Source organism: Oncorhynchus masou, chromosome 15 (assembly GCF_036934945.1).
Source record: "Oncorhynchus masou masou isolate Uvic2021 chromosome 15, UVic_Omas_1.1, whole genome shotgun sequence".
Classification (NCBI taxonomy): Eukaryota; Metazoa; Chordata; class Actinopteri; order Salmoniformes; family Salmonidae; genus Oncorhynchus; species Oncorhynchus masou.
The window spans coordinates 71,965,184-71,992,207 of NC_088226.1; the positions used below are offsets into that span (position 1 = coordinate 71,965,184).

The 27,024-nt window shown below is 44.3% G+C and overlaps 1 protein-coding gene across 1 annotated transcript in view; it reads right to left on the reverse strand.

Moving 5' to 3' along the window:
* Window positions 1–581: 581 nt before the first annotated feature.
* pias1b (protein inhibitor of activated STAT, 1b) overlaps window positions 582–27,024 on the reverse strand; it is a 59,313-nt gene continuing 32,870 nt past the window's right edge. Inside the window, exons 4-13 of the mRNA XM_064990190.1 lie at window positions 25,644–25,691; window positions 21,462–21,552; window positions 15,525–15,659; window positions 14,632–14,737; window positions 14,347–14,420; window positions 13,990–14,150; window positions 11,057–11,187; window positions 7,319–7,508; window positions 4,485–4,656; window positions 582–2,099 (exon numbers count right to left, since the gene is read on the reverse strand). Coding sequence (XP_064846262.1) covers window positions 1,803–2,099; window positions 4,485–4,656; window positions 7,319–7,508; window positions 11,057–11,187; window positions 13,990–14,150; window positions 14,347–14,420; window positions 14,632–14,737; window positions 15,525–15,659; window positions 21,462–21,552; window positions 25,644–25,691 — 1,405 coding nt within the window. The 3' untranslated portion in view covers window positions 582–1,802. The remainder of the gene's footprint in view (window positions 2,100–4,484; window positions 4,657–7,318; window positions 7,509–11,056; window positions 11,188–13,989; window positions 14,151–14,346; window positions 14,421–14,631; window positions 14,738–15,524; window positions 15,660–21,461; window positions 21,553–25,643; window positions 25,692–27,024) is intronic.

Sequence of the window (27,024 nt, forward strand, 5' to 3'; positions counted from 1 at the left end):
GGCAGGGTAGCCTAGTGGTTAGAGTGTTGGACTAGTAACCGAAAGGTTGCAAGTTCAAACCCCCGAGCTGACAAGGTACAAATCTGTCGTTCTGCCCCTGAACAGGCAGTTAACCCACTGTTCCTAGGCCGTCATTGGAAATAAGTATTTGTTCTTAACTGACTTGCCTAGTTAAATAAAGGTTAAAAAAAAACATTGAGCAACAATTCATTGGACACAGCAGGGTGACTACAGATCCACTGTGGTGACCGAACACGAGGGGCTGTGAGACGGAGAGACGTGTAAAAGGAGACCTCTTCCCGATTTCGGCTCACCTCAAACCCAGGACCACTGCCTCACAAAACACACGTGACCCATCGTCCTGAAGGGTCGTACCCAGTCGTGCTACAGAAAAGCCTGTTTAAAAATATATATATATATTTTTTTTTTTAAATCGGCATTGCGAGTTGGGAGACACTTCAAGGAGTGAGTGTTTCAGATCCCATCTCCAAAGCTACGCATTTAAAAAGTCTGTTTTATTCAACAACAACAAAAAAATAACGTTTGTGAATAGTGAGAAAGAACGAGTCGAAGATGCAGCCTGCATTGAAAAGGTAAATGCTTCCATTTAATATAATAATAAACTGAATTGAAATCATATTATGTCTTCCTTATCCCCCAAAATGGACACATAGCGGCTATTTCAATTTTACCAGACAATACAGCATGGTATTTCTTACGTGAAAACAACTACAAGATGAACTCGGCAGGAAAATCAGGTTTCCTCAGCTAAATAGAGATGAGAGATGAGCACAAACCAGACAACCCACAGTAGTATATAACCAGCCCGTGTATAGCCTGGGTGCCAGTCAGTTTGTGCCATCATTCCACTCCTCAACCACAGTAGTGGATCTATAACTAGCCTGTGTATAGCCTGGGTGCCAGTCAGTTTGTGCCATCATTCCACTCCTCAACCACAGTAGTGGATCTATAACTAGCCTGTGTATAGCCTGGGTGCCAGTCAGTTTGTGCCGTCATTCCACTCCTCAACCACAGTAGTGGATCTATAACCAGCCTGTGTATAGCCTGGGTGCCAGTCAGTTTGTGCCATCATTCCACTCCTCAATCACTTATTGTTTGGTCATGACGAGGAGTGGAATAATGGCACAAACAGACTAGGTATCCAGGCTAGCCTGTGTAATCCTAGCGACAACAATAACATGTAGAGGGAGGTGGGGTGGGGGGGAGGGAGAAGACGAAGAAATGCTTTTAAAAACAGCAAACATTGATCTAACATAACTTAAAAGCATCATAAATAATACCTTGAAAATAATTAAAATACAATAGAATTTGACCACAGAATGTTTGACAGAAAATACAATCCACAGTGATGACGAAAACAGAAAAAAACCGGACTGATTCTCTTTTCACGCCGAAGCGCAGTAAAAACACGCGTTTTGAGACAAGAAATAATGCCGTTGACGGGGGAAACATTGAAATAAAAACAGTGAAAACGAAGTACAAAAAAAGGTCATATATAATCGAATCAAAACGGGGAGACCGTGAAGAGGCTGTTTTTTTTTTTTTTTTAAAAGCTCCGATAATCCACAGAAGAAGAAAAAAATAATAATAATCAATTGAAGTCACTCATCATCATCAGGATTTTGTTTACGGCAACATTTAAAATAGATATTTTTTCCTCTCTGTACATAAGCACTGTTTCTTTCCCTTTAGTTGTCTATTTACAAAACAAAACTCCGGTTTCTATTTTCTCCCTCCAGTTGTTTTTCCCCCAGTTCTGTACGGACAGAAGCCCCTCCCCTTCAGTCGAGTGAGATCACGTCTGGTATGGAGCCATATATGACTGTCGCCGCTGCGTTCGACCTGCTGTCCCTTTCCCTATCCCTCTCTCTCAAACTACTTGACGACACCAGACTGGAGCTGCTACCGCTGTTGCTGCCCCCATTGGCTGCTGCCAGGGCGCTGCTCACACTGCCGGGGGTCCCTGATTGGTCCAGGAACATCTGGGAGGAGCTATAGGGCAGGAAACGGTTCAGGAGCAAGTCGTGGTCATCGGAGGCGGAGGCCGCCGCAGCTGCGGCCATCACCATGTTGTAATGCTACAGACAGGAGGCAGAGAGGAGAAAGGAGTGTCAAATAAATTATTTATTAAGACATTGTTTTTACATCAACAGTTACAGCAACGTGGGCCAGACCACAACGAGCAGAAGAAACGTGGGCCAGACCGCAACGAGCAGAAGCAACGTGGGCCAGACCACAACGAGCAGAAGAAACGTGGGCCAGACCGCAACGAGCAGAAGCAACGTGGGCCAGACCGCAACGTGGGCCAGACCGCAACGAGCAGAAGCAACGTGGGCCAGACCGCAACGAGCAGAAGCAACGTTGGCCAGACCGCAACGAGCAGAAGCAACGTGGGCCAGACCGCAACGAGCAGAAGTAACGTGGGCCAGACCGCAACGAGCAGAAGCAACGGGGGCCAGACCGCAACGAGCAGAAGTAACGTGGGGCGGACTGTAACGAGCAGAAGCAACGTGGGCCAGACCGCAACGAACAGAAGCAACGTGGGCCAGACCGCAACGAGCAGAAGCAACGTGGGCCAGACCGCAACGAGCAGAAGCAACGTGGGCCAGACCGCAACGAGCAGAAACAACGTGGGCCGGACCGCAACGTGGGCCAGACCGCAACGAGCAGAAGCAACGTGGGCCAGACCGCAACGAACAGAAGCAACGTGGGCCAGACCGCAACGAGCAGAAGCAACGTGGGCCAGACCACAACGAGCAGAAGCAACGTGGGCCAGACCGCAACGAGCAGAAACAACGTGGGCCGGACCGCAACGTGGGCCAGACCGCAACGAGCAGAAACAACGTGGGCCGGACCGCAACGAGCAGAAGCAACGTGGGCCAGACCGCAACGAGCAGAAGCAACGTGGGCCGGACTGTAACGTGGGCCGGACCGCAACGAGCAGAAGTAACGTGGGGCGGACTGTAACGTGGGCCGGACCGAAACGAGCAGAAGTAACGTGGGGCGGACTGTAACGTGGGCCAGACCGCAACGAGCAGAAGCAACGTGGGCCAGACCGCAACGAGCAGAAGCAACGTGGGGCAGACTGTAACGAGCAGAAGTAACGTGGGGCAGACTGTAACGAGCAGAAGTAACGTGGGCCAGACCGCAACGAGCAGATGTAACGTGGGCCAGACTGTAACGAGCAGAAGCAACGTGGGCCAGACCGCAACGAGCAGAAGCAACGTGGGCCAGACTGTAACGAGCAGAAGCAACGTGGGCCAGACTGTAACGAGCAGAAGCAACGTGGGCCAGACCGCAACGAGCAGAAGCAACGTGGGCCAGACCGCAACGAGCAGAAGCAACGTGGGCCAGACCGCAACGAGCAGAAGTAACGTGGCCAAACCGTAACGAGCAGAAACAACGTGGGCCAGACCGCAACGAGCAGAAGCAACATGGGCCAGACCGCAACGAGCAGAAGCAACGTGGGCCAGACTGCAACGAGCAGAAGCAACGTGGGCCAGACTGTAACGAGCAGAAGCAACGTGGACCAGACCGCAACGAGCAGAAGCAACGTGGGCCAGACCGCAACGAGCAGAAGCAACGTGGGCCAGACTGCAACGAGCAGAAGCAACGTGGGCCAGACTGTAACGAGCAGAAGCAACGTGGACCAGACCGCAACGAGCAGAAGTAACGTGGCCAAACCGTAACGAGCAGAAACACAATGATAAAAATTAAAAAAAAGAGCTCCAGAGAAGAAAGCAGACTGGCCGCACCAGGACCAGCTGTAGAAGTGACTAAAAGCAGTACATGATCCTGTTCTACGATTGTTGTCTCCCAGTGTGTTGTCTGGTTCTGTCCTGTGAAGTCGTTACCTGACGGTTCTATTGTGTGAAGTCATTACCTGGCGGTTCTATCGTGTGAAGTCATTACCTGATGGTTCTATCCTGTGAAGTCATTACCTGACGGTTCTATCGTGTGAAGTCATTACCTGATGGTTCTATCCTGTGAAGTCATTACCTGATGGTTCTATGGTGTGAAGTCATTACCTGATGGTTCTATGGTGTGAAGTCATTACCTGATGGTTCTATCCTGTGAAGTCATTACCTGATGGTTCTATGGTGTGAAGTCATTACCTGATGGTTCTATCGTGTGAAGTCATTACCTGATGGTTCTATGGTGTGAAGTCATTACCTGATGGTTCTATGGTGTGAAGTCATTACCTGATGGTTCTATGGTGTGAAGTCATTACCTGATGGTTCTATGGTGTGAAGTCATTACCTGATGGTTCTATGGTGTGAAGTCATTACCTGATGGTTCTATGGTGTGAAGTCATTACCTGATGGTTCTATGGTGTGAAGTCATTACCTGATGGTTCTATGGTGTGAAGTCATTACCTGATGGTTCTATGGTGTGAAGTCATTACCTGATGGTTCTATGGTGTGAAGTCATTACCTGATGGTTCTATCGTGTGAAGTCATTACCTGATGGTTGTCTCCCTGGAGGAATGAGAAGAAGTCCAGGTCATTGGGGGTGTGGTAGTAGTGGCTGTAGTCCTGTATGAGGGGGGGTGGAGGGGGGATATAGCTGGTCTCAACAGGAGGCATGCTGGGAGCTCTGGCCACCGGAGACGCCTGGCTGTGGAGGTTCAACACTCTGTGGGGCGAAGACGACGATGAAGGAGATTACGTATTGAACAAAATGTCCAACGGAAATTAGTGTTCTCAAATTTATCCCAACTCCTCAAAACAAACAAACAGGATCTAAAACACACACACAGGTTCTAAAACACACACACACAGGTTCGAAAACACACACACAGTTTCTAAAACACACACACACACAGGTTCTAAAACACACACACAGGTTCTAAAAAACACACACAGGTTCTAAAACCCACATACAGGTTCTAAAACACACATACAGGTTCTAAAACACACACACAGGTTCTAAAACACACACACAGGTTCTAAAACACACACACAGGTTCTAAAACACACATACAGGTTCTAAAACACACACACAGATTCTAAAACACACATACAGATTCTAAAACACATACAGATTCTAAAACACACACACAGGTTCTAAAATACACACACAGGTTCTAAAACACACACACAGGTTCTAAAACACACACACAGATTCTAAAACACACATACAGATTCTAAAACACATACAGATTCTAAAACACATACAGGTTCTAAAACACACACACAGGTTCTAAAACACACACACACAGGTTCTAAAACACACACACAGGTTCTAAAAAACACACACAGGTTCTAAAACACACACAGGTTCTAAAACACACATACAGGTTCTAAAACACACATACAGGTTCTAAAACACACACACACAGGTTCTAAAACACACACACACAGGTTCTAAAACACACACACAGGTTCTAAAACACACACACAGGTTCTAAAACACACACACAGATTCTAAAACACACATACAGATTCTAAAACACATACAGGTTCTAAAACACACACACAGGTTCTAAAATACACACACAGGTTCTAAAACACACACACAGGTTCTAAAACACACACACAGATTCTAAAACACACATACAGATTCTAAAACACACATACAGATTCTAAAACACATACAGGTTCTAAAACACACACACAGGTTCTAAAATACACACACACACACAGGTTCTAAAACACGCACACAGGTTCTAAAAAACACACACAGGTTCTAAAACACACACAGGTTCTAAAACACACATACAGGTTCTAAAACACACATACAGGTTCTAAAACACACACACACAGGTTCTAAAACACACACACAGGTTCTAAAACACACACACAGGTTCTAAAACACACATACAGGTTCTAAAACACACACACAGATTCTAAAACACACATACAGATTCTAAAACACATACAGGTTCTAAAACACACACACAGGTTCTAAAACACACACACAGGTTCTAAAACACACACACAGATTCTAAAACACACATACAGATTCTAAAACACATACAGATTCTAAAACACATACAGGTTCTAAAACACACACACAGGTTCTAAAATACGCACACAGGTTCTAAAACACGCACACAGGTTCTAAAACACACACACAGGTTCTAAAACACACACACAGGTTCTAAAATACACATACAGGTTCTAAAACACACATACAGGTTCTAAAACACATATACAGGTTCTAAAACACACATACAGTTTCTAAAACACATATACACGTTCTAAAATACACAAACAGGTTCTAAAACACACATGCAGGTTCTAAAACACATATACAGGTTCTAAAACACATACAGGTTCTAAAACACACAAACATGTTCTAAAACACACACACGGGTTCTAAAACACACATACAGGTTCTAAAACACACACACAGATTTTAAAACACACATACAGATTCTAAAACACATACAGGTTCTAAAACACATACAGGTTCTAAAAAAACACACAGGTTCTAAAACACACACAGGTTCTAAAACACACAAACAGGTTCTAAAACACACACACACACAGGCTCTAAAACAAACAGGTTCTAAAACACATATACAGGTTCTAAAACACACATACAGTTTCTAAAACACATATACACGTTCTAAAATACACAAACAGGTTCTAAAACACACATGCAGGTTCTAAAACACATATACAGGTTCTAAAACACATACAGGTTCTAAAACACACAAACATGTTCTAAAACACACACACGGGTTCTAAAACACACATACAGGTTCTAAAACACACACACAGATTTTAAAACACACAGATTCTAAAACACATACAGGTTCTAAAACACACATACAGGTTCTAAAAAAACACACAGGTTCTAAAACACACACAGGTTCTAAAACACACAAACAGGTTCTAAAACACACACACACACAGGTTCTAAAACAAACATGTTCTAAAACACACATACAGATTCTAAAACACATACAGGTTCTAAAACACACAAACAGGTTCTAAAACACACACACAGGTTCTAAAACACACACACAGATTCTAAAACACACATACAGATTCTAAAACACACACACAGGTTCTAAAACACACACACAGGTTCTAAAATACACACACAGGTTCTAAAATACACATACAGGTTCTAAAACACATATACAGGTTCTAAAACACACAAACAGGTTCTAAAACACACATACAGGTTCTAAAACACACAAACAGGTTCTAAAGCACACATACAGGTTCTAAAACACACATACAGGTTCTAAAACACACAAACAGGTTCTAAAACACACATACAGGTTCTAAAACACACAAACAGGTTCTAAAACACGCAGGACGCGACATCAGAGGTGACGTACCCCTTGCTGATAGGCGGTGAGGCAGGCGACAAGGAGGAGGAGGAGGGACAGGGTCTCTTGAGAGGAGGCTCATCGTCCAGATCGTCGTCCGAAGAGCTGTCCAGAGTCAGATCAATCACCACCACCTTATTGGTACTGCTGTGGGATGAGCTGTTCCTGTGGGGCTCCGATTCTACTGTCCGACACGACTCTGCAAGAGGGTGAATCCTTCTGTCAATCCATCTACAATAACACAAAAAGACTGTGTGCATGCATTGAGTGCTATGAAACTTCAAAGTGGTCACAGCAGTCAACTAGCTAGGTAGCCTCAGCAGTCATCTAGCTAGGTAGCCTCAGCAGTCATCTAGCTAGGTAGCCACAGCAGTCATCTAGCTAGGTAGCCACAGCAGTCAACTAGCTAGGTAGCCACAGCAGTCATCTAGCTAGGTAGCCTCAGCAGTCAACTAGCTAGGTAGCCACAGCAGTCATCTAGCTAGGTAGCCTCAGCAGTCAACTAGCTAGGTAGCCTCAGCAGTCAACTAGCTAGGTAGCCACAGCAGTCATCTAGCTAGGTAGCCACAGCAGTCATCTAGCTAGGTAGCCTCAGCAGTCAACTAGCTAGGTAGCCACAGCAGTCAACTAGCTAGGTAGCCACAGCAGTCATCTAGCTAGGTAGCCACAGCAGTCATCTAGCTAGGTAGCCTCAGCAGTCAACTAGCTAGGTAGCCTCAGCAGTCATCTAGCTAGGTAGCCACAGCAGTCAACTAGCTAGGTAGCCTCAGCAGTCATCTAGCTAGGTAGCCACAGCAGTCAACTAGCTAGGTAGCCTCAGCAGTCATCTAGCTAGGTAGCCTCAGCAGTCATCTAGCTAGGTAGCCTCAGCAGTCATCTAGCTAGGTAGCCTCAGCAGTCAACTAGCTAGGTAGCCTCAGCAGTCATCTAGCTAGGTAGCCACAGCAGTCAACTAGCTAGGTAGCCTCAGCAGTCATCTAGCTAGGTAGCCACAGCAGTCAACTAGCTAGGTAGCCTCAGCAGTCAACTAGCTAGGTAGCCTCAGCAGTCATCTAGCTAGGTAGCCACAGCAGTCAACTAGCTAGGTAGCCTCAGCAGTCATCTAGCTAGGTAGCCACAGCAGTCAACTAGCTAGGTAGCCTCAGCAGTCAACTAGCTAGGTAGCCACAGCAGTCATCTAGCTAGGTAGCCTCAGCAGTCAACTAGCTAGGTAGCCTCAGCAGTCAACTAGCTAGGTAGCCACAGCAGTCATCTAGCTAGGTAGCCTCAGCAGTCAACTAGCTAGGTAGCCTCAGCAGTCAACTAGCTAGGTAGCCTCAGCAGTCAACTAGCTAGGTAGCCTCAGCAGTCAACTAGCTAGGTAGCCTCAGCAGTCAACTAGCTAGGTAGCCACAGCAGTCAACTAGCTAGGTAGCCACAGCAGTCATCTAGCTAGGTAGCCACAGCAGTCAACTAGCTAGGTAGCCTCAGCAGTCATCTAGCTAGGTAGCCACAGCAGTCAACTAGCTAGGTAGCCTCAGCAGTCATCTAGCTAGGTAGCCTCAGCAGTCAACTAGCTAGGTAGCCTCAGCAGTCATCTAGCTAGGTAGCCTCAGCAGTCAACTAGCTAGGTAGCCACAGCAGTCAACTAGCTAGGTAGCCACAGCAGTCAACTAGCTAGGTAGCCTCAGCAGTCAACTAGCTAGGTAGCCTCAGCAGTCATCTAGCTAGGTAGCCACAGCAGTCAACTAGCTAGGTAGCCTCAGCAGTCAACTAGCTAGGTAGCCTCAGCAGTCATCTAGCTAGGTAGCCACAGCAGTCATCTAGCTAGGTAGCCTCAGCAGTCATCTAGCTAGGTAGCCTCAGCAGTCATCTAGCTAGGTAGCCTCAGCAGTCATCTAGCTAGGTAGCCTCAGCAGTCAACTAGCTAGGTAGCCTCAGCAGTCAACTAGCTAGGTAGCCTCAGCAGTTATCTAGCTAGGTAGCCTCAGCAGTCAACTAGCTAGGTAGCCTCAGCAGTCAACTAGCTAGGTAGCCACAGCAGTCAACTAGCTAGGTAGCCTCAGCAGTCAACTAGCTAGGTAGCCACAGCAGTCATCTAGCTAGGTAGCCTCAGCAGTCATCTAGCTAGGTAGCCACAGCAGTCAACTAGCTAGGTAGCCTCAGCAGTCAACTAGCTAGGTAGCCACAGCAGTCATCTAGCTAGGTAGCCACAGCAGTCATCTAGCTAGGTAGCCACAGCAGTCATCTAGCTAGGTAGCCTCAGCAGTCAACTAGCTAGGTAGCCTCAGCAGTCAACTAGCTAGGTAGCCTCAGCAGTCAACTAGCTAGGTAGCCACAGCAGTCAACTAGCTAGGTAGCCTCAGCAGTCAACTAGCTAGGTAGCCTCAGCAGTCAACTAGCTAGGTAGCCTCAGCAGTCATCTAGCTAGGTAGCCACAGCAGTCATCTAGCTAGGTAGCCTCAGCAGTCATCTAGCTAGGTAGCCACAGCAGTCAACTAGCTAGGTAGCCTCAGCAGTCAACTAGCTAGGTAGCCACAGCAGTCATCTAGCTAGGTAGCCTCAGCAGTCATCTAGCTAGGTAGCCACAGCAGTCATCTAGCTAGGTAGCCACAGCTGTCATCTAGCTAGGTAGCCTCAGCAGTCAACTAGCTAGGTAGCCTCAGCAGTCATCTAGCTAGGTAGCCACAGCAGTCATCTAGCTAGGTAGCCTCAGCAGTCATCTAGCTAGGTAGCCACAGCAGTCATCTAGCTAGGTAGCCACAGCAGTCATCTAGCTAGGTAGCCTCAGCAGTCATCTAGCTAGGTAGCCTCAGCAGTCATCTAGCTAGGTAGCCACAGCAGTCAACTAGCTAGGTAGCCTCAGCAGTCAACTAGCTAGGTAGCCACAGCAGTCAACTAGCTAGGTAGCCTCAGCAGTCAACTAGCTAGGTAGCCACAGTAGTCAACTAGCTAGGTAGCCTCAGCAGTCATCTAGCTAGGTAGCCACAGCAGTCATCTAGCTAGGTAGCCACAGCAGTCATCTAGCTAGGCAGCCACAGCAGTCATCTAGCTAGGTGGCCACAGCAGTCATCTAGCTAGGTAGCCACAGCAGTCATCTAGCTTGGTAGCCTCAGCAGTCAACTAGCTAGGTAGCCTCAGCAGTCAACTAGCTAGGTAGCCTCAGCAGTCAACTAGCTAGGTAGCCTCAGCAGTCAACTAGCTAGGTAGCCTCAGCAGTCAACTAGCTAGGTAGCCACAGCAGTCATCTAGCTAGGTAGCCTCAGCAGTCATCTAGCTAGGTAGCCACAGCAGTCAACTAGCTAGCTAGCTGTTTCATTTTCTAGCCACAGCAGTCAACTAGCTAGGTAGCCTCAGCAGTCAACTAGCTAGGTAGCCACAGCAGTCATCTAGCTAGGTAGCCACAGCAGTCAACTAGCTAGCTAGCTGTTTCATTTTCTAGCCACAGCAGTCAACTAGCTAGGTAGCCTCAGCAGTCAACTAGCTAGGTAGCCTCAGCAGTCATCTAGCTAGGTAGCCACAGCAGTCATCTAGCTAGGTAGCCTCAGCAGTCAACTAGCTAGGTAGCCACAGCAGTCATCTAGCTAGGTAGCCACAGCAGTCATCTAGCTAGGTAGCCACAGCAGTCATCTAGCTAGGTAGCCACAGCAGTCATCTAGCTAGGTAGCCACAGCAGTCATCTAGCTAGGTAGCCACAGCAGTCAACTAGCTAGGTAGGAGGTGGTGGTTTGGGAACTACTGCAACAGAGGATTAAGTTGGCCACGTACCGTCATCGCCGTTGAATGAAGCAGACACCTCTGTGACCTCCTTCTTCGACCTCATGGGATACCAGTTCCCGTCCTCTTTAAACTGGATCTCATCACAGTCCTCACAGCTGTTCAGGATCTCCATGAACAACCTGCAGAGAGAGAGAGAGAGAGAGACACACACACACACACACACACACACACACACACACACACACACACACACACACACGAGGAGGAGATTAGAAATAGGTGCTACTGTACTGCTATGCTTTGGATGATAGAATAAAGACACGTGTTTGGAGTTTTCCCCTGTCAGAGAGACGGAGAGAGACGAAGAGAGATGGAGAGAAAGATGGAGAGAGATAGAGAGTAACGGAGAGAGAGATGGAGAGAGATGGAGAGAAAGATGGAGAGAGAGAAACGGAGAGAGACGAAGAGAGACGAAGAGAAAGATGGAGACAGACGAAGAGAAAGATGGAGACAGACGAAGAGAAAGATGGAGAGAGATATGGAGAGGGATAGAGAGAAACGGAGTGAGAGACGGAGAGAGACGAAGAGAGACGAAGAGAAAGATGGAGAGATAGAGAGAAACGGAGAGAGACGGAGAGAGAGACGAAGAAAGACGAAGAGAAAGATGGAGAGAAAGATGGAGAGAAACGGAGAGAGAGACGGAGAGAGACGAAGAGAAAGATGGAGAGAGAGAGAAACGGAGAGAGACGAAGAGAGACGGAGAGAGATAGAGGGAGACGAAGAGAAAGATGGAGAGATATAGAGAAATGGGGAGAGAGACGAAGAGAGACGAAGAGAAAGATGGAGAGAAAGTGAGAGAGACGAAGAGAGACTAAGAGAAAGATGGAGAGAAAGAGAGAGAGACGGAGAGAAAGTGAGAGAGATCCGGACCGAGAGATAGTTCCACGAAAAGAGGGCCTTTTTGACTCCCTTTGATATTTATTTTGTAGAACTTGGGCACAAATGTTTAATTTTAAAACGCATGTTATATTAAATGAAGTGCCCTTTAATATTGAACACATTAAGAACTCCATAAATATGCCTTTTTTTTGTATTTTTGTATGAATAAAGTTAAAATGATGTATTTTGACAAGAATCTTATTACTACTTATGTTAATTCATGGAGATTATAACCCATCGAACCCTCAGTTTCACCATCATTGTAAAGCTTTAGCTATTTGGTTGCTTAAACAGTCATTTCTGAAGATGCTTATTTAATTAATGTGATTTTTTTATTTTTTTTTATTTTATATGATTGATTAGTGATTCATTTACATATGTCCCTCATTTTAAAAAGGTCAACCCCCTATTACGTGAACTGAACTCAAACAACAATTTGATTATTGTGACACTATTCCTTTAAAAAAAAAATATAAAAAAATAATAATAATAATTAAAAAAAATAAACATTGACCATATAAAGCCTTGTTCACATTGGAAGTTTGAAGTGACTCGGATCCTATTGTTTTGCATTAATCTGAATCAGTTGTTTTTCCCAGCAGTCTGAACAGCCAAAAAAAGGACATAGAAGAGGATATTTCTGGCCACAATTCAAACCACATTTGCAGGTGGTTTTAAAATCAGAAACAAATCTGATTCCTAGCCAAGTGACTTGTGTCTGAACGGTCAAATCTGATGTAAGTGGTTTTTAGACTGTTATTTGGCATATTACTTGCCAGCTGCTCTGTTGACAGTTTGACAAGAACATGTTCTAGCTAAATAGCTTGTTAATCGTTTACAAACAAATTAGTGAACGTGGTAGAAAACTAAACAGCTACCGAGCAAGTTGACTGGTGTGGCTACCTAGCTAGTTGACTGCTGTGGCTAGAAAACCAAACAGCTGCCTAGCTAGTTGACTGGTGTTGCTGCCTAGCTAGTTGACTGGTGTGGCTACCTAGCTAGTTGACTGGTGTGGCTACCTAGCTAGTTGACTGGTGTGGCTACCTAGCTAGTTGACTGGCGTGGCTACCTAGCTAGTTGACTGGTGAAGCTACCTAGCTAGTTGACTGGTGTGGATACCTAGCTAGTTGACTGGTGTAGCTACCTAGCTAGTTGACTGGTGTGGCTACCTAGCTAGTTGACTGGTGTGGCTACCTAGCTAGTTGATTGCTGTGGCTAGAAAACTAAACAACTAGCTAGCTAGATGACTGCTGTGGCTAGAAAACTAAACAACTAGCTAGCTAGATGACTGCTGTGGCTAGAAAACTAAACAACTAGCTAGCTAGATGACTGCTGTGGCTACCTAGCTAGTTGACTGCTGTGGCTAGAAAACTAAACAACTAGCTAGCTAGATTGCCCGCTATGGTAAGAAAACTAAACAGCTAGCTAGCTAGTTGACTGCTGCGGCTAGAAAACTAAACAACTAGCTAGTTAGCTAGTTGACTGCTGTGGCTACCTAGCTAGTTGACTGCTGTGGCTAGAAAACCAAACAGCTGCCTAGCTAGTTGACTGGTGTTGCTGCCTAGCTAGTTGACTGGTGTGGCTACCTAGCTAGTTGACTGCTGTGGCTACCTAGCTAGTTGACTGCTATGGCTAGAAAACTAAACAACTAGCTAGCTAGATGATTGATGTGGCTAGATAACTAAACAGCTAGCTAGCTAGTTGACTGCTGTGGCTAGACAACTACAGCTAGCTAGCTAGTTGACTGCTGTGGCTAGAAAACGAAACAGCTAGCTAGCTAGATGACTGCTGTGGCTTGTAAACTAAACAGCTAGCTAGCTAGATGAGTGCTGTGGCTAGCCAAAAAAAGGACTCGTTTTAAAAGTTGGTTTATCTTATCCTTGAAGAATCTAAAATATATTTAGATTTGCCCGACACTTTTTTGGTTACTATATGATTCCACATGTGTTATTTCATAGTTGATGTCTTAACTATTATTCTACAATTTTAGAAAATAGTAAGGGAGGGTAAGGGTGGGGGGGGGGGGCAGCAGCAGAACGAACCCGTCGATGATGAGGTGTTGGTAGGGGGCCTTCTGATCACAGACAGGACACACCCACGTGGGTTTCTTCTCATTCATCTGGATGTACAGCGTAGCGTCGAAACACTGGAGGTGCGAACACGTCAACGCTCTGCACGGGATCATCAGACGCATCTTCCCCAGCTAGACAGGAAACAGGAAACAGGAAACAGGAAACAGGAAGATGAACATACATCAACATCATAAGGACTGATAATTACATTGTACGGTGATTTCCTCTACACATTAGCTATTTTACCCAGGTTGAATGACCTGATTTGACTGTAAATCTGATTAAGAACGTCTGCTAAATTACTAAAACGTAAATGAGTGTATGTACCGGACAGAGTAGAGAGACTCGTAGACTGGTGGTCGCAATCTCACTGTCAGGGTCTGCTGTTAACTTCTCTTTGACTGTGGAGAGAGAGAGAGACAACACAGAGACAACACAGAGACAACACAGAAACATAATGAGCTGGATGCACCAATAAAGATCACGTTCCCAATCCCCCAGCTTGGTGCCTTAAGAGTCAGCTCCTATGGTCCATTAGGGTCTCGGGTTCACAGTACCAACCGATCTGGGACGAGGCCTGGCAGCACAGTCTAATATCAGAGAGCCACCTACTGAGAGCTCTGGAGTGGTCTGGGTTGCGGATGCCTTTGGCTCGTAGTCTCTGTAGCAGGGTTGTGGATGTCTGCTGTCTCGCCAGGTAGACTGCCATGGAGAAACTCTGAGAGAGGAGGCAGGACAACAGGGAGGGAGGTTATCACAATGAACCACGATGACACAAAACAATGGAACAGAATAGAGTAACATTCTCCATGCTCTGTGGGCTTCACAGCAGCAACCACATAGTATACAAACACTGATCTATATCTTTATGCAACAGCTTTATCCATCAGTTTTTGCTAACATCTGTTTCAGTAGTTTGTCAGCCAGCCAGCCTGCCTTAGGGTTGCAAAATACTGGTCATGTTCCCAAATTTCCCAGGTTTCCAGAAATCCTGGTTGGTGGATTCTGGATTTCTTGCTTATTCCTATCTGATCCCGGGAATCTTCCAATCGTGATTCTAAATAACCTGCCTAACTCTGCGGTCCATGACATCACAATAGATTCCTTACCCTGTCTATCTCTGAGGTCCATGACATCACAATAGATTCCTTACCCTGCCTATCTCTGAGGTCCATGACATCACAATAGATTCCTTACCCTGTCTATCTCTGAGGTCCATGACGTCACAATAGATTCCTTACCCTGCCTCTCTCTGAGGTCCATGACATCACAATAGATTCCTTACCCTGCCTATCTCTGAGGTCGATGACATCACAATAGATTCCTTACCCTGCCTCTCTCTGAGGTCCATGACATCACAATAGATTCCTTACCCTGCCTCTCTTTGAGGTCCATCACATCACAATAGATTCCTTACCCTGCCTCTCTCTGAGGTCCATGACATCACAATAGATTCCTTACCCTGCCTATCTCTGAGGTCCATGACACCACGATAGATTCCTTACCCTGCCTATCTCTGAGGTCCACGACACCACGATAGTGTTGGGTACTGTGGTGGACAGTCTGACCAGTGACGTGATGTTGATGGGGCGACTCGGCCGTTTGGGTTCCACTCCGTTTTTGGTTGGAGGAAGGTAGCTCTGAGGAAGAGGTGAGACAACAGGGTCAATGTCAAGTTGGGAAGAGCAGGACGCTAGGAGGCTAACAAATCCAAGAATGGTGGGTTCAAGTCCCACAGGGATAACATACACTGAACACAAACACAACTGAGTTACAGTTCATATAAGGAAACCAATCAATTGAGATTAGGCCCTAATCTATGGATTTCACATGACTGGGAATACAGATACGCATCTGAGGTAGGTGTGTGGATCAGAAAACCAGTCAGTATCTGGTGTGATCAGAAAACCAGTCAGTATCTGGTGTGGATCAGAAAACCAGTCAGTATCTGGTGTGGATCAGAAAACCAGTCAGTATCTGGTGTGGATCAGAAAACCAGTCAGTATCTGGTGTGATCAGAAAACCAGTCAGTATCTGGTGTGGATCAGAAAACCAGTCAGTATCTGGTGTGGATCAGAACCAGTCAGTATCTGGTGTGGATCAGAAAACCAGTCAGTATCTGGTGTGATCAGAACCAGTCAGTATCTGGTGTGATCAGAGAACCAGTCAGTATCTGGTGTGATCAGAACCAGTCAGTATCTGGTGTGATCAGAAAACCAGTCAGTATCTGGTGTGATCAGAACCAGTCAGTATCTGGTGTGATCAGAAAACCAGTCAGTATCTGGTGTGATCAGAGAACCAGTCAGTATCTGGTGTGATCAGAACCAGTCAGTATCTGGTGTGATCAGAAAACCAGTCAGTATCTGGTGTGGATCAGAAAACCAGTCAGTATCTGGTGTGATCAGAAAACCAGTCAGTATCTGGTGTGGATCAGAAAACCAGTCAGTATCTGGTGTGATCAGAAAACCAGTCAGTATCTGGTGTGATCAGAAAACCAGTCAGTATCTGGTGTGATCAGAAAACCAGTCAGTATCTGGTGTGATCAGAAAACCAGTCAGTATCTGGTGTGATCAGAAAACCAGTCAGTATCTGGTGTGGATCAGAAAACCAGTCAGTATCTGGTGTGGATCAGAAAACCAGTCAGTATCTGGTGTGGATCAGAAAACCAGTCAGTATCTGGTGTGATCAGAAAACCAGTCAGTATCTGGTGTGATCAGAAAACCAGTCAGTATCTGGTGTGGATCAGAAAACCAGTCAGTATCTGGTGTGATCAGAGAACCAGTCAGTATCTGGTGTGGATCAGAAAACCAGTCAGTATCTGGTGTGGATCAGAAAACCAGTCAGTATCTGGTGTGGATCAGAAAACCAGTCAGTATCTGGTGTGGATCAGAAAACCAGTCAGTATCTGGTGTGATCAGAAAACCAGTCAGTATCTGGTGTGATCAGAAAACCAGTCAGTATCTGGTGTGATCAGAACCAGTCAGTATCTGGTGTGATCAGAAAACCAGTCAGTATCTGGTGTGGATCAGAAAACCAGTCAGTATCTGGTGTGGATCAGAAAACCAGTCAGTATCTGGTGTGATCAGAAAACCAGTCAGTATCTGGTGTGATCAGAAAACCAGTCAGTATCTGGTGTGATCAGAAAACCAGTCAGTATCTGGTGTGATCAGAAAACCAGTCAGTATCTGGTGTGATCAGAAAACCAGTCAGTATCTGGTGTGATCAGAACCAGTCAGTATCTGGTGTGGATCAGAAAACCAGTCAGTATCTGGTGTGATCAGAGAACCAGTCAGTATCTGGTGTGGATCAGAAAACCAGTCAGTATCTGGTGTGGATCAGAAAACCAGTCAGTATCTGGTGTGATCAGAAAACCAGTCAGTATCTGGTGTGATCAGAAAACCAGTCAGTATCTGGTGTGGATCAGAAAACCAGTCAGTATCTGGTGTGATCAGAGAACCAGTCAGTATCTGGTGTGGATCAGAAAACCAGTCAGTATCTGGTGTGGATCAGAAAACCAGTCAGTATCTGGTGTGATCAGAAAACCAGTCAGTATCTGGTGTGATCAGAAAACCAGTCAGTATCTGGTGTGGATCAGAAAACCAGTCAGTATCTGGTGTGATCAGAAAACCAGTCAGTATCTGGTGTGATCAGAAAACCAGTCAGTATCTGGTGTGATCAGAAAACCAGTCAGTATCTGGTGTGATCAGAAAACCAGTCAGTATCTGGTGTGATCAGAAAACCAGTCAGTATCTGGTGTGATCAGAAAACCAGTCAGTATCTGGTGTGATCAGAAAACCAGTCAGTATCTGGTGTGATCAGAAAACCAGTCAGTATCTGGTGTGATCAGAGAACCAGTCAGTATCTGGTGTGACCAGAAAACCAGTCAGTATCTGGTGTGATCAGAAAACCAGTCAGTATCTGGTGTGATCAGAAAACCAGTCAGTATCTGGTGTGATCAGAAAACCAGTCAGTATCTGGTGTGATCAGAAAACCAGTCAGTATCTGGTGTGATCAGAAAACCAGTCAGTATCTGGTGTGATCAGAAAACCAGTCAGTATCTGGTGTGATCAGAAAACCAGTCAGTATCTGGTGTGATCAGAACCAGTCAGTATCTGGTGTGATCAGAAAACCAGTCAGTATCTGGTGTGACCAGAAAACCAGTCAGTATCTGGTGTGATCAGAACCAGTCAGTATCTGGTGTGATCAGAAAACCAGTCAGTATCTGGTGTGATCAGAAAACCAGTCAGTATCTGGTGTGATCAGAAAACCAGTCAGTATCTGGTGTGATCAGAAAACCAGTCAGTATCTGGTGTGATCAGAAAACCAGTCAGTATCTGGTGTGATCAGAAAACCAGTCAGTATCTGGTGTGATCAGAACCAGTCAGTATCTGGTGTGATCAGAAAACCAGTCAGTATCTGGTGTGACCAGAAAACCAGTCAGTATCTGGTGTGATCAGAACCAGTCAGTATCTGGTGTGATCAGAAAACCAGTCAGTATCTGGTGTGATCAGAAAACCAGTCAGTATCTGGTGTGATCAGAAAACCAGTCAGTATCTGGTGTGATCAGAACCAGTCAGTATCTGGTGTGACTTCCATTTGCCTCAGGCAGCACCACACATCTCCTTCACATAGAGTTGATCAGGCTGTTGATCGTGGCCTGTGGAATGTTGTCCCACTCCTCTTCAACGGCTGTGTGAAGTTGCTGGATATTGGCGGGAATTGGAACACGCTGTCGTACACGTCAATCCAGAGCATCCCAAACATGCTCAGGGGGTATCATGCCAGGTGAGTATGGAGGCCGTGGAAGAACTGGGACATTTTCAGCTTCCAGGAATTGTGTCCAGATCCTTGCGACATTGGGCTGTGTATTATCATGCTGAAACATGAGGTGATGGAGGAGGATGAATGGCACGGCAACGGGCCACAGGATCTCATCACGGTATCTCTGTGCATTCAAATTGCAAATCGATAAAAATGCAGTTGTGTTCGTTGTCGGTAGCTTATACCTGCCCATACCATAACCCCACCGTCACCATGGGGGCACTCTGTTCACAACGTTGACATCAGCAAACCGCTCGTCTACACAACGCCATAAACGCCGTCTGCCATCTGCCCGGTACACATGAAACCGGGATTCATCCGTGAAGACCACACTTCTCCAGCGACCATCGAAGGTGAACATTTGCCCACGGAAATCGGTTACGACGTCGAACTGCAATCAGGGTCAAGACGACGGGCCCACAGATGAGCAGTTTCTGCAGAAATGATTTTGGTTGTGCAAACCCAGATTCATCAGCTGTACAAGTGACTGGTCTGCGGTTGTGAGGCCCGGTTAAACGTACTGCCAAATTCTCTAAAATGATGGAGGCGGCTCATGGTATAGAAATGAAACATTAAATGCTCTGGCTCTGGTGGACATTCCTGCAGTCAACATGCCAAATGTGTTGTGCGACAAAACTGCACATTTTAGAATGTGCTTTTATTGTCCCCAGCACAAGGTGCACCTGTGTAATGATGATGGTGTATTCAACAAGCTTCTTGATATGCCACACCTGTCAGGTGCATGGATTATATTGGCAAAAGGAGAAATACTCACTAACAGAGATATAAACAATTTGAAAGAAATAAGATTTTTTTTGTGCGTTTGGAACATTTCTGGGATCTTTTATTTCAGCCCATGAACGTGGGACCAACACGTGTCATGTTGAGTCTATATTTTTCGATCGGTGTACTAAAATAAAAGGGTATTACTGTCAAGGACGTTGGATAAAAGTGTCATTACTTGAGCATTGCTTAATGCAGTGTTTCCCAATCCTGGGCCCGGGGAACGAAAGGAGTGCAAACTAACACATTTGATTCAATGAAAGGCTTGATGAGGAGCTGATGAGTGCAATAATGTGTTTTAGTACCAGGACAAAGACACACCATGTAGGACCAGGATAATGTTTTAGTACTAGAGCAAAGACACACCATGTAGGACCAGGATAATGTTTTAGTACTAGAGCAAAGACACACCATGTAGGACCAGGATAATGTTTAGCACTAGAGCAAAGACACACCATGTAGGACCAGGATAATGTTTTAGTACTAGAGCAAAGACACACCATGTTGGACCAGAATAATGTTTAGCACTAGAGCAAAGACACACCATGTAGGACCAGGATAATGTTTTAGTACTAGAGCAAAGACACACCATGTAGGACCAGGATAATGTTTAGCACTAGAGCAAAGACACACCATGTTGGACCAGGATAATGTTTAGCACTAGAGCAAAGGCACACCATGTAGGACCAGGATAATGTTTTAGTACTAGAGCAAAGACACACCACGTAGGACCAGGATAATGCTTTAGTATGAGAGCAAAGACACACCACGTAGGACCAGGATAATGCTTTAGTACTAGAGCAAAGACACACCATGTAGGACCAGGATAATGTTTAGCACTAGAGCAAAGACACACCACGTAGGACCAGGATAATGCTTTAGTACTAGAGCAAAGACACACCACGTAGGACCAGGATAATGTTTTAGTACTACAGCAAAGACACACCACGTAGGACCAGGATAATGTTTTAGTACTACAGCAAAGACACACCATGTAGGACCAGGATAATGTTTTAGTACTAGAGCAAAGACACACCACGTAGGACCAGGATAATGCTTTAGCACTAGAGCAAAGACACACCATGTAGGACCAGGATAATGTTTTAGTACTAGAGCAAAGACACACCATGTAGGACCAGGATAATGTTTTAGTACTAGAGCAAAGACACACCATGTAGGACCAGGATAATGTTTTAGTACTAGAGCAAAGACACACCATGTAGGACCAGGATAATGTTTTAGTACTAGAGCAAAGACACACCACGTAGGACCAGGATAATGCTTTAGCACTAGAGCAAAGACACACCATGTAGGACCAGGATAATGCTTAGCACTAGAGCAAAGACACACCATGTAGGACCAGGATAATGTTTTAGTACTAGAGCAAAGACACACCATGTAGGACCAGGATAATGTTTAGTACTAGAGCAAAGACACACCACGTAGGACCAGGATAATGCTTTAGTACTAGAGCAAAGACACACCATGTAGGACCAGGATAATGTTTTAGTACTACAGCAAAGACACACCACGTAGGACCAGGATAATGTTTTAGTACTAGAGCAAAGACACACCATGTGTCTCTTTATGTGGTGTTGTGTTGTCTCTGTGTTTTTCCTTATTTAAAAAATTTAATAAAAAAAACACAGGAATCCATGGATTTACTCAGTAATCTTGGCCATCCTATGTCAAATGCTTTGAACGGATTATGATCGAGACAGATTTTCTTAAGAGAATTATGTGCATAAATGAACGTATTAACTTTTACCCCTTGGTCAAAACATGGGTTTTTGATTGGCCACCCTAGAAAAGGTCAGTGGGCTGTCAGACCGACTCACCGGGAGGTTGCAGGGCTTGCTGTTGACTTTCACACACAGGTTGGATGGGAAATGGTCTTCCTGGGCACAGCTCGTCTCTGACAAACAAAACCTGGAACCACGGATCAATAACAAATAACGGAGATTAATAAAATCGATAGGAATACCACAGAGATTAATAAAATCGATAGGAATACCACAGAGATTAATACAATCGATAGGAATACCACAGAGATTAATAAAATCGATAGGAATACCACAGAGATTAATACAATCGATAGGAATACCACAGAGATTAATACAATCGATAGGAATACCACAGAGATGAATAAAATCGATAGGAATACCACAGAGATGAATAAAATCGATAGGAATACCACAGAGATGAATCAAATCGATAGGAATACCACAGAGATGAATAAAATCGATAGGAATACCACAGAGATGAATAAAATCGATAGGAATACCACAGAGATGAATAAAATCGATAGGAATACCACAGAGATGAATAAAAATCGATAGGAATACCACAGAGATGAATAAAATCGATAGGAATACCACAGAGATGAATAAAATCGATAGGAATACCACAGAGATGAATAAAATCGATAGGAATACCACAGAGATGAATAAAATCGATAGGAATACCACAGAGATGAATAAAATCGATAGGAATACCACAGAGATGAATAAAATCGATAGGAATACCACAGAGATTAATAAAATCGATAGGAATACCACAGAGATTAATAAAATCGATAGGAATACCACAGAGATTAATAAAATCGATAGGAATACCACAGAGATGAATCAAATCGATAGGAATACCACAGAGATGAATAAAATCGATAGGAATACCACAGAGATGAATAAAATCGATAGGAATACCACAGAGATGAATAAAATCGATAGGAATACCACAGAGATTAATAAAATCGATAGGAATACCACAGAGATTAATAAAATCGATAGGAATACCACAGAGATTAATAAAATCGATAGGAATACCACAGAGATGAATAAAATCGATAGGAATACCACAGAGATGAATAAAATCGATAGGAATACCACAGAGATGAATAAAATCGATAGGAATACCACAGAGATGAATAAAATTGATAGGAATACCACAGATGAATAAAAATCGATAGGAATACCACAGAGATTAATAAAATCGATAGGAATACCACAGAGATGAATAAAATCGATAGGAATACCACAGAGATGAATAAAAATCGATAGGAATACCACAGAGATGAATAAAATCGATAGGAATACCACAGAGATTAATAAAATCGATAGGAATACCACAGAGATGAATAAAATCGATAGGAATACCACAGAGATGAATAAAATCGATAGGAATACCACAGAGATGAATAAAAATCGATAGGAATACCACAGAGATTAATAAAATCGATAGGAATACCACAGAGATGAATAAAATTGATAGGAATACCACAGATAAAAATCGATAGGAATACCACAGAGATTAATAAAATCGATAGGAATACCACAGAGATGAATAAAATCGATAGGAATACCACAGAGATTAATAAAATCGATAGGAATACCACAGAGATGAATAAAATCGATAGGAATACCACAGAGATTAATAAAATCGATAGGAATACCACAGAGATTAATAAAATCGATAGGAATACCACAGAGATGAATAAAATCGATAGGAATACCACAGAGATTAATAAAATCGATAGGAATACCACAGAGATGAATAAAATCGATAGGAATACCACAGAGATTAATAAAATCGATAGGAATATACCACAGAGATTAATAAAATCGATAGGAATACCACAGAGATTAATAAAATCGATAGGAATACCACAGAGATTAATAAAATCGATAGGAATACCACAGAGATTAATAAAATCGATAGGAATACCACAGAGATTAATAACCAATTCAAAAATCACAGACACGTCAATAAACAATTGACAGGCAGTCATATTTCTTTTTAAAGAGAGAGTGATCCCCAAAAAAGACCACAACAAAATATTTTCTGTCTTTGGGAGATGATATATATATATATAATATATATATATATATACACAAAAAAATATCTACACACAATACCCCATAACGACAAAGTGAAAACATGCTATTTTTTCTAATGAAATACAGAAATCTAATTTATATCTAACACCATACACCCCTCAGTCAATACTTTGTAGAAGCACCTTTTTCAGCGATTACAGCTGTGAGTCTTTCTGGTTGTCTCTAAGAGCTGTGAGTCTTTCTGGGTCAGTCTCTAAGAGCTGTGAGTCTTTCTGGGTCAGTCTCTAAGAGCTGTGAGTCTTTCTGGGTCAGTCTCTAAGAGCTGTGAGTCTTTCTGGGTCAGTCTCTAAGAGCTGTGAGTCTTTCTGGGTCAGTCTCTAAGAGCTGTGAGTCTTTCTGGGTCAGTCTCTAAGAGCTGTGAGTCTTTCTGGGTAATTATCTAAGAGCTGTGGGTCTTTCAGGGTGAGTCTCTAAGAGCTGTGGGTCTTTCTGGGTAAGTCTCTAAGAGATGTGGGTCTTTCTGGGTGAGTCTAAGAGCTGTGAGTCTTTCTGGGTAAGTCTCTAAGAGTGATTACAGCTGTGAGTCTTTCTGGGTAAGTCTCTAAGAGTGATTACAACTGTGAGTCTTTCAGGGTAAGTCTAAGAGCTGTGAGTCTGTTTGGGTAAGGCTCTAAGAGCTTTACACACCTGGATTGTGCAACATTTGTCCATGTATTCTTTAAAAAAATCTTCAAGCTCTTTCAAATTGGTTGTTGATCATTGCTAGACAACCATTTTCAGGTCTTTTCAAGTAGATTTAAGTCAAAACTGTAACTCGGCCACTCAGGAACATGCCCTGTCTTCTTGGTAAGCAACTCCAGTGTAGATATGGCTTTGTGTTTTAGGTTGTTGTCCTGCTGAAAGGTGAATTCATCTCCCAGTGTCTGATGGGAAGCAACTCCAGTGTAGATTTGGCCTTGTGTTCTAGGTTGTTGTCCTGCTGAAAGGTGAATTCATCTCCCAGTGTCTGATGGGAAGCAGACTGAAGCAGGGTTTCCTCTAGGATTTTGCCTGTTTATCTCCAGTCCATTTACTTTTTATCCTGAAAAACTCCCCAGTCCTTAATTACAAGCATACCCTTAACATGATGCAGCCACCTCTGAGCTTGAAAATATGGCGAGTGGTACTCAGTAATGTGCTGTATTGGACTTGCCCCAAACATAACACTTTGTATTCAGAACATAAAATTAATTGCAGTATTACTTTAGTACCTTTTTGAAAAATGGATGCTTTTGAAAAAAATATATCCTGTACAGGCTTCCTTCCTTTCACTCTGTCAATTAGGTTAGTATTGTGGAGTAACTACAATGTTGTTGATCCATCATCAGTTTTCTCCTGTCACAGCCATTAAACTCTTTAACTGTTTTAAAGTCACCATTGGCCTCATGATGAATTCACTGACAGGTTTCCTTCCTCTCCGGCAACTGAGTTAGGAAGGACGCCTGTATCTTTGTAGTGACTGGGTGTATTAATATATCCCATTTAGCAGACGCTTTTGTCCAAAGCGACTTACAAGTCGGCTGGGGCCACTACTTTTACATATGGGTGGCCCCAGCGGGAATCGAACCCACGACGCTTGGCGTTGCAAGCGCCATGCTCTACCGACTGAGCCACACAGGACCCGTGTATTGATACACCATCCAAACTGTAATTAATAACTTCACCATGCTCAAAGTTATATTCAAATGCCTGTAAGGTGCTCTTTGCAAGGCATTGGAAAACCTCCCTGGTCTGTGGTTAAATCGGTGTTTGTTCAACTGAGGGACCTTACAGATAATTGTATGTGTAGGGAGTACAGAGAGGATGTGTTCATTTAAAATGCATGCAACTTATTATGTGACTTGTTAAGCAAATGTTTACTCCTGAACTGATTTCGGCTTGACATAACAAAGAGGTTGAATACTTATAGGCTCAATATATGTAATCTTTTACATTTTTTTTTAAAATAATTTGAAAAAGTTTTTAAAAACATAATTCCACTTTGACATTATGGGTTATTGTGTGTAAAGCAGTGCCCCCCCCCCCAAAAAAAAAGTACATCTAAATGTAATCCATTTTAAAAACCAGTCTGTAAAACAACAAAATGTGGAAAAAATTCAAGGGGTGTGAATACTTGCTCCGTAAGAAGACAGGAGAGGCTTTTACCTTAACTGAACCTGCACCGCAAAGTCACACTTGGTCCCAGAGATGTCCCTGTAGAGACAGAGAGACATACGGTTTAGGTGACAAGTCAGGTTGACAGTGATTTGGAGAGCAAATGGCAACGAGCAAAAAATAACCATAGAATTAAAACTAGCTGGGAAGGCATTGTTATCCCGTTATCCAATGGGAAGGCATTGTTATCCCGTTATCCAATGGGAAAACATTGTTATCCAATGGGAAGGCATTGTTATCCCGTTATCCAATGGGAAGGCATTGTTATCCCATTATCCAATGGGAAGGCATTGTTATCCCGTTATCCAATGGGAAGGCATTGTTATCCCGTTATCCAATGGGAAGGCATTGTTAAACCGTTATCCCATTATCCAATGGGAAGGCATTGTTATCCCGTTATCCAATGGGAAGGCATTGTTATCCCGTTATCCAATGGGAAGGCATTGTTATCCAGTTATCCAATGGGAAGGCATTGATATCCCGTCATCCAATGGGAAGGCATTGTTATCCAATGGGAAGGCATTGTTATCCAGTTATCCAATGGGAAGGCATTGTTATCCAGTTATCCAATGCGAGTTCCAAATATTGTTACGAGCAATAGGATCACGTGTACTGCATGCATCGATTTGCAGTTTATTAAAACAGTATTTTTTGTACATATCTATCGAAAATGACACCCAGTGCGTGTATAAATTGAAACCAGTCACATCCTGTTTCTGCCAGCAGGAGAGAGACTGACGACAGAGACGTTCTAGTGGTGTAGAGAGGGGTGTGGTCTAGATAGGGGTGTGGTGTGTCCTAGTGGTGTAGGTAGGGGTGTGTCCTCAGCGGTCTAGATAGGGGTGTGGTGTGTCCTAGTGGTGTAGATAGGGGTGTGTCCTCAGCGGTCTAGATAGGGGTGTGGTGTGTCCTAGTGGTGTAGATAGGGGTGTGTCCTCAGCGGTCTAGATAGGGGTGGGGTGTGTCCTCAGCGGTCTAGATAGGGGTGAGGTGTGTCCTCAGCGGTCTAGATAGGGGTGTGGTGTGTCCTAGTGGTGTAGGTAGGGGTGTGTCCTCAGCGGTCTAGATAGGGGTGTGGTGTGTCCTAGTGGTGTAGATAGGGGTGTGTCCTCAGCGGTCTAGATAGGGGTGTGGTGTGTCCTAGTGGTGTAGATAGGGGTGTGTCCTCAGCGGTCTAGATAGGGGTGGGGTGTGTCCTCAGCGGTCTAGATAGGGGTGAGGTGTGTCCTCAGCGGTCTAGATAGGGGTGTGGTGTGTCCTAGTGGTGTAGGTAGGGGTGTGTCCTCAGCGGTCTAGATAGGGGTGTGGTGTGTCCTAGTGGTGTAGATAGGGGTGTGTCCTCAGCGGTCTAGATAGGGGTGTGGTGTGTCCT